General features: G+C 54.1%; 1 protein-coding gene across 1 annotated transcript; it reads left to right on the top strand.

Moving 5' to 3' along the window:
* Nucleotides 1-1,101, top strand: LOC116003912. Its single transcript, XM_031243853.1, has one exon. The coding sequence runs from the start codon at nucleotides 1-3 to the stop codon at nucleotides 1,099-1,101; it is 1,101 nt and encodes a 366-aa protein (XP_031099713.1).
* The last annotated feature ends 7,596 nt before the right edge of the window (nucleotides 1,102-8,697 follow it).

Genomic DNA, 8,697 nt, shown 5'->3' with positions numbered 1-8,697 from the left:
ATGAACCATCCTTACCCAATCGACCTCCGAGTTCCTGGGAACAAGGGATACAGCGGTAAAATCGACCCCGAGGAACACGTTAACGCGTACTATGGCAATATGTTGATGATGGGAGTGTCAGACGCCGTGATCTGCCGAGCGTTTTACTCCACCCTAGAGGGCCGAGCGATTGAGTGGTTCAAGACCCTGGAGGCTAAGTCCATCGACATCTTCGCGGAATTGGCGCGAAGATTCATACAGCGCTTCGCCACCTCGAAGGCTGTTCGCAGACACTTCACCTACATAGAAATAGCAAAGGAAGAGGAGGGGGAAACCCTGGCTGAATTCCTCGTCAAGTGGAAGAGCGCGGTGGGTGAGGTGGAACCCATGGACGACCGAACCGCCATTAACGTCCTCCATTCCTCGTTGCGAGCGGGTCCGTTGTATCAGGATTTTATCCTCCGACCTCCCCTGTCATACGAGGAAGCGCTGCGGCGGGTGGCCGCCCATGCGAATGCGGCGAAGCGGCGACAGGAGGCCGGGCTGAGCCGGAACGACCGAAGGAATAACGATCGACCCCCCAAGCCCAAGGACGGGCCGAGCCGGGAGAAGGCTCCAACCTTTTCCCAATTAACGCGTCTGGTGGCGGAAGTTCTGGACTACGCCCAGTCATGTAACCTCATTCGGTTGCCGGAGCCCGGCCGGGACGGGGAAGATAAATCCAAATATTGCGCATACCACCGAAACAGAGGACACAATACCGAGGATTGTTCTAGCCTAAAGAGGGTCGTGGAGGAGCTCCTGAGGTCCGGCGAGTTATCCCAATTCGTGCAAAAGGAAAAGAGCAAAAGGTCTTGGAAAAAGATGTTTAGAAGGTCCGGGAAGGACAGGAAAAACAGAAATAATCAAGACGACAAGGATGAACGAGAAGAGCCGCCGCCATCGTCAAGCGCAAAACAGACTATCCATGTGTTTTTCGGAGGCCTAGAGGGTGGCGACGACCCCGAAGAGTGTCGACAGTGGTCCCGCGAGTTGCACGTCGGCCTCGTGGAGTTCGAACCCCGCGCAAAGCGGCCCCGGGCAGACCCCATAGCATTCACCGAAGATGATTTGCCGTCGTAGCCCGACCACAACACGGAGGCCCTGGTCGTCACGATAGATGTGATGGGGGTTGACGTTCAGCGTGTCATGGTCGACACCGGCAGTAGCGTCAACGTCTTATATTACGACGTCTTCAAAAAATTGAACCTCGACCCGATCGCAATGACGCCCATCCGCACTCCACTTTCAGGATTCACGGGTGATAACACCCAGCCCGAAGGAACCATTTGGCTCCCGGTCGAGGTCAGAACTTTCCCGCGCATACGCAAAGTTGAGATGGACTTCGTGGTGGTTAACCTGGCGTCCATAGCATAATATTGGGGCGACCAGGTATTGCCCTGCTCGGAGCAGTGATTTCCATGCCTCACCTGTGCATGAAATTCCACACACCAGATGGGGTAGGGGTTCTCCGAGGAGACGTACGATCTACCCGGAAATGCTACGTAAAGGCTGTACAGAAGCAAGAGGCCGGATCATCCCGGGTCAACACCATCTCCAAAAGGAAAGATTAAAACAAGAAAGAGCAACCCGAGCCATCGGAAGAGATAGAGGAGATTACGCTGCATGCTGACCATCCCGACCGCACCGTTCGCGTTAGGACCACTCTCGACCCCGACCTAAGGGCAGCCGTCATCACGGTGCTCAAAGACTACGCTGACATCTTTGCGTGGTGCCCGCAGGACATGCCGGGGATCGATAGCCATGTGATCTGCTATCGATTGGCAGTGGACCCCAACGTTAGACCGGTTAAACAGAAGGCTCAGCACCTATCAACCGATCGCAGGAGTTCGTCCGGCAAGAGGTCCGGACGTTGGAAGCGATAGGCCATATGAGGCTGGTAAATTTATCCCGAGTGGGTGGCCAAAGTGGTGTTGGTCCCAAAGCCTCCGACTTGGCGCATGTGCGTCGACTACACGGATCTAAACAGAGCCTGCCCCCTAGATCCGTACCCCCTGCTGAGTATTCACCAGATGGTAGATGAGACCGCCGGGGCCGACTTGATGAGCTTCATGGATGCTTTTAAAGGGTACCATCAGATCAGAATGGCCAAGGAGGACGAGGTCAAGACTTCATTTGTGACGCCGGAAGGGCTCTTCTGCTATCAAGTTATGCCATTCGGTTTAAGGAATGCCGGAGCGACCTACTAACGGATGATCAACATGTAGTTCAAAGAGCTCTTGGGCACCACAATGGAAGCATACATCGACGATATGCTCGTAAAGAGCTCGGATCGGCTAAACAATTGCCACGAACTCCGAGCTTGCTTTGAGATCATGCGGCGTCATAAGATGCGGTTGAATCCCAAGAAGTGTACTTTTACCGTTCAGACCGGCAAGTTCTTAGGGTTTATGATGACTAAGAAAGGCATAGAGCCAAATCCCGCCAAAATAAGGGCGATCCTCGACATGCAGCCTCCGACCACAATTCGGGAAGTCCAAAGGTTAACAGGTCGGCTAGCCGCACTTAGTCGATTCCTGTCGAAGCTGGCCGAGCGCGCGTTACCGTTCTTCAAGGTCCTAAAAAAGGCGACCGCTTTCGTATGGGATGATGAGTGCCGGGCTGCCTTCGCGAGCCTTAAAGAATATCTGGTGTCACTAATCGTGTTGTCTAAGCCGAAGACCGGGGAGACCTTAGAAGTGTACTTGGCGGTGGCCGATAGAGCGGTGAGCGCGGCTTTGTGCCGAACCGACCCGACAGGCACACAGCGCCCGGTCTACGACGTGAGTCATGCCCTCCAAGGGCCCGAACTGCGGTACACACCGATTGAGAAGGTCGTTTACGCCCTCTACATAGCAGCAAAGAAATTAACTCCCTACTTTCAAGGTCGAATCATCAAGGTCCTTACTGATCACCCGATCGGAGCGATCCTACGCACATCTAGCTCCTCGGGCCGTATGGTTAAATGGGCAATGATGCTAACACAGTTCGCTATTGAGTACTGTCCGAGACCGGCCATTAAAGGACAAGCCCTGGCGGACTTTCTAGTCGAGTACACGGCCTGTGAGCAGTCCGAAGAAACATGCCCTATGGAGAACGGCCAGGTCTGGGAACTCGCGATGGACGGCTCTAGCAGTACGAAGGGAGCGGGTGGAGGCGTAGTAATAACTAGCCCGGAAGGTTTCAAGCTCTACTATGCACTCCTTTTCCGTTTTACCCCGACTAATAACGAGGCAGAGTACGAAGCGTTGTTGGGAGGCATTGACCGAATAAAGGCATTAGGAGCCACAGCCGTAAAGATCACAACCGATTCCGCTCTCGTGGTCGGGCAAGTCTTGGGAACATACGAAGCCAAGGGAGATCGTTTAGCCCTGTATAGAGACCAGGTGACGAGGGAGCTCACGACATTTGGGACATACACCATTCAGCACGTTCCCCGATCCGAGAATGCCGACGCGGACATACTGTCCAAGCTCGTTCATTAGGCCCTAGAGCATATATCAAGAATCGCTCGAATTGAGGAAATACTCGCGGCGCGGATCGACCTGCCCCTGGTCGTGCCGGTAGAGGAAGCCGACCACTGGATCACCAACCTTGTAAATTACCTACAGGCCGGGGAACTCCCCGATGATGATGCCCGAGCTCGTAAGGCAAAGCTACGAGCCCCCAAATTTGAAGTGTTGGAAGGAAAACTGTATCGATGTTCATACGGCGGACCACTAATGAGGTGCCTCAGCTCCTTCGAGGTGGACCTAGTCATGACCGAGCTTCACTCCGGCATATGCTCGTCCCACCAAGGAGGACGGTCGCTTGCAAGGCGAATCATGCTTCTAGGGTATTATTGGCCATCCATGCAGATTGATTGCGAGGCACTTGCTAAGAGGTGTGAGTCTTGCCAACGTTTTGCCAAGCTTCGAGGTCGGCCTGCCACGTTTTATAAACCAGTCAGCTCGGCTATACCATTCGCCAGGTGGGGGGTAGACATCCTGGGACCATTCCCGGAGATTGCAGGTCAGAAGAAGTTTATAATAGTCGCTGTGGACTATTTCTCGAAGTGGGTGTAGGCGGAACCGCTGGCCACTATCACCTCGCAACAGTGTGAAAGGTTCTTATGGCGGAACATCATATCGCGCTTCGGAGTACCCGTGTAGATCGTCACCGATAACGGGCGACAATTCGAGAGCAAGTCCTTCCAGAATTTCTTGGCCATCCTTGGGACCAGGTCGACAAGGACCTCTGTTGCGTACCCACAAGGGAATGGCCAGGTCGAAAATACCAACCGGACTATCCTGAGTGGCTTAAAGAGGAAGCTTGACTCTGCAGGTCGGAGCTAGGCCGAGGAGCTGCCCTACATACTTTGGGCCTACCGGACCACACCAAGGGAAGCGACCGGAGAAACCCTGTTCGCACTAGTTTATGGTGCCGAGGCCAGACTCCCGATCGAGGCATGGATCTCGACAAGAAGAGAAAAGGAGTTCGACCCGACTGAGAATGAGATCTTGATGGCCACCGACCTAGATCTCTTGGACGAGCGGAGGCATGTGGCAGCTCGTAGAATTGCAAGCTACCAGCTGAAAGTGAAGACCTATCATGATTCTCGCACTCGGCCCCGTTACTTCCAGGTAGGGGACTACGTCCTCCGAAAGAGGGAAGCGAGCAGACCTCAGGAAGGCGGCAAGTTGGCCCAAGCCTGGGAAGGGCCCTACGTGGTCGCTGCCGTAATTCGACCGGGCACCTACCGACTGAAGACCACTACCGGCAAGGACGTAGACCGGATATGGAGTTCAGAGAACTTGGTCCTGTATTATCATTAAATGTACCTGCCGATCTACGACTATTGTGAACTCGCTTTATGAAAACATTGCTTCTAAGGTCGAAAAGACCGTTGCGTTTCAAAGTTCATAACAGATTGAGCGGATTTCGATTGTGCTCCATGGTCGAGAAGACCTCGGCCGCAAAGGCCTAAAATGGGATTGGTTGATTCCCAAGGTCGATAAGACCTTAGCCTGCCATAGGCTTAATTCAGATCCGATCCCGCTTAAGGTCGAGAAGACCTCCGCCTGCCATAGGCTCGATACCGGATCAGGACTCACTTAAGGTCGAGAAGACCTGCGCCTCCCGAAGGCTCAAACCGAATTAGGCCTCAGTGAAGGTCGAAAAGACCTCAGCCTCAGCTTGCCCCAGGCTCAATTCTAGTTAAACCCTACCCAACTGACCTCGTGCCCCTGAAACAGGGCACTACCAGAAGGCTCGCTAGCCGAAAACGCCACCGTCGTGGACGGTGGAGCGAACGAACCGTTAGGTTCACGCCAGCAAAGGTCCAGTTTAAAACAAAAACGATCGTACGAGCATAACGCGAAAACAAAAAAAGCAAAGTGCAATACGTAAAAGGAATACGCAAGATAAAGAAGTTCGATCAAAACAAATATCCATCCAAAATAAGGTGCTTGGCACAGCCCAGGCCGAGCTCTGGAAAATACAAAAAATGGCAGAAGCCCTTCAATCCTTAGTCGGCGCAGGCGCCGCACCGCTTGGTGCCGGGTTAGCATAAGGCATGGGGCCGGGAGCAGGCGCCAGCTCGGGCATGACCCCCATGACGGTGGAGTAGTCCTTTTCGTTCAGTGATTCCTTAAGGGCCTCCCGAACAGCCTGTTGCATCCTCATATCGACCTTTGGCGTAGGCCCATTCCCCGTAACGCCAAACAAGCTCTTCTCCGACCTCGTTATGAATAAAGGCCCGGAAGAACGCCTCCGCCTCCTGAGGGTTGTGACACTGGAAGCCGGTGAGGTTGGCGTAGCTGGACATCTTCTCGTTCATCTCTGCGGTCTCACGCTTAGCCGCTTCAACCTCCTGCTCTGCGCTAGCGATCCGACCCTCTAGCGCTTGCACCTTTTCAGTCAGCTCTCTGTCCTTCGCCGCAAGGCTCTCTTTTAAAGGGATGACCTCCCGGCGCACCACGTTCTCCGTCGCTTTGGCACGGCAGAAGAGGTCGTTCGTCATGTGCGAGAGCTGCACGGGCAAACAACAATTTGTTGCCGTCCAAGGAAAAGTAATCGTACAATAGAGTTCCACGGCTTACCCATAGGACGTTCTAGGCGATCATCTCTCCGACCTGGTCGGTTTCCAAGTCCCGAATGGCCTCTCGGGTCGGGATCACGGTGCGAACCTTATCCAAGAAGTTCGCCGTTTGCTCCTCGCCTTCTCGGAGCGCGTCAAGAACGGGAATCGACCCGCGGGTGTTAGTGCGCTTTTGCTTCTTCAGGGGCGGGATCTCTTCGACCTCTGGTTCCGTCGCTTTCTCCTTACTACGCCGGGTCGTGGGACGAACGACCAGAAGGTCCGCCACGGCCGCAACCCCAGCCGAGCTGGCCGGCATGGTCGGCTCCGACCCTTGTGCAGGCGCTGCCTCGACAGGCAGGGGCACCTTGCTCCCTCCTAGGGTGACCTTTGAACGCGGCTTCTTGGGACTAGTGGGGGCTTGGGCGAAGCTCCGCTCAAGAACCATCCCTACAAAAGGTAAACCTTCGGTTAGTAGATGTTTCAGACCTGCGAGGATAATCCCGACCTAAATGTATAACCCGACCTTGCTCGGTAGGCTTGGCTGCCGGGGCCATAGTGCTCGGGCCCGCCATCCTCTTCGGGACGTACTTCTTAGGTTGATTGTAGTCTGGAGGCTCTAGATGGGCTGCCTTAACGATCTCGGGAGATCAGAAAACCCAATACTCGTAGGATTCCGTAGATATCTTCACAACCGCGTTCTTGAGAGCCCGAGTCGCCGCCGGATACTTGTGTTTTGTGTAATGCTCGGACCAAACCCGAGGTACCGGCAGCTTCCATGGGTACTTTACAGACACGATGCGGTTCTTCCAGCCCTTACTGTTGTCCGGAAGGTCGGGAATCGAACAAAAATGTCCCCGGGATTGGGCCATTAAGAAACCGCCCCCATGCTTTACGGGGATGTGTCGAACGGCGAAGATAAAATTAAAGAGCTCCATGGTACAAGGAACGCCATGCCGAGCACAAATTTGAGGGAAACAGGCAATTATGCGATGGGCGTTCGACGCAATCTGACCGAGGAGGACCCTATAATGTTCTAAAAAGGCCAGGAGAAAAGGTGAGAAGGGAAAAGAAAGGGGCGCTTTAATGGAGTCTAAGTGTAACCCGATCCAATCACCGCGTGTCCGGTCGATTACATCTCCTAGAGACCTTCGGGTCTGGAACTCCACTCGCCCGGTTAAGAGAGTCTTGGTCTCCTCTAGTTCGGAAAGAGTGAGTAGACAGGGGTGATTGCGAACATCGTCGCTACTCAAGGGTACAAGGTTACCCCCGGAGGACGCAGAAGGTTGGGAGGAAGAAGGTTCGACCGAATGGGGAACAGAAACGGCTTCCGCAGCCGTAGGCCAGGGGGGAAGGTTTGCCAAAATGGTCTCCCGGGTGGCAGGGGAGTACTGAGGAAGCTCCTCGTGAAGATGAGCTATAACCACCCTCGGAGATTTCCCGCGCCGAGGACCGCCTTCGCCTACCCAACCATCGTTCGCCCCGACCTCACCGGCCGATCCGGTGGAGCTAGCCGAGGACGCGCCCGTTGGAGTAGTCTCTATTGCATCGTCGTAGTCCCGTGCTGAGATGTTCTGACTGTCTGAATCTGACATCGTAGATTCCCTATAGGAAAAGGGAATTCAGGTTTAGCTCAACGGGCCCGACCTTGAAGGGACAACGCTAGAAAAAAAGACAGAATCGACGCCCAAAACTGAAAAAGAATTTCGTAGTTCGAAACATATCGAGGGATCGGGAATGCAAGTCGAGAACATAAATGAAAAGGGAACCAGTAGATACCTGCTGTGTGTGTAGGCGTGCTTTTGAGCAGCTGACAAACCTCGTACTCTGATCTCAGAGAGTTAGAAGGTCGGGAGGCTCTAGCAGAAAAACTCGGAGGAAGATGTGTCTTCTGGCGCTCGTGCAAGGGCCTTATTTATAGGCCGCGTCGGAAGGCGAAACGGTTCCCTGTAATGATGGCGCGAGCATCCCAAGGGCCCGCCGCGCGTCGACACGTGTACGGCCCGAGCTTTACCTGCGACGTCCAGAATGATCGGTCGGGCCCACGGGAATAGCGGGCCGCCTCTCTCTACCTTATCAGCCGCCCCGCTAGGGGGGCTATATGATAGGGTAATACGCATGGGCATACGGTAGACAGACCTACAGTATTGTGCCGACCTAAAATATGCTACCCGATCTCCCGGCCTAGCCGACCATCGCCGGGTCCTATCAGCCCTGGGGCTAACGGACACGTGTACGGCCACGAGATGGGATTGGATATCATAGTGCATGCCCCCCACGTGTGCACCATGCCGGAGGCCCGGAATCCCTCACTCGGGGCTGCCTATAAATACCCGCATTTATGGAGGAGAGAGAACTTTTGGATCAACACCCTAAAGCCTAGGATCTGGTTCCCGGCCTAGTCCAGAACCCGAGCTCACCTCCCTACTTACTACACACTCTAATAAGATTATACGTACTTTGTATCTCCGCACTCCCGTATAAACCGTATCAGCTATCGTGAATCATAGGAAGAAGAAGAGAGGGCCAAAAGTCCATTTCCAGTAGGGTTAAGGTCCCTTTTATAGGACCTTGCACTCGTACTCATATACAGTCTACGTACAAATATTTCAGGCCGTATA

The sequence above is a fragment of the Ipomoea triloba genome, chromosome 14 (genome assembly GCF_003576645.1).
Source record: "Ipomoea triloba cultivar NCNSP0323 chromosome 14, ASM357664v1".
Classification (NCBI taxonomy): domain Eukaryota; kingdom Viridiplantae; phylum Streptophyta; class Magnoliopsida; order Solanales; family Convolvulaceae; genus Ipomoea; species Ipomoea triloba.
The sequence above is the reverse complement of the archived record's forward strand: the minus strand, read 5'-3'. Positions and strand labels throughout refer to the sequence as shown.

Bases quoted from the DNA above. Each gene is read 5' to 3' on its own strand.
- LOC116003912 (XM_031243853.1), top strand. From the start codon at position 1: ATGAACCATCCTTACCCAATCGACCTCCGAGTTCCTGGGAACAAGGGA.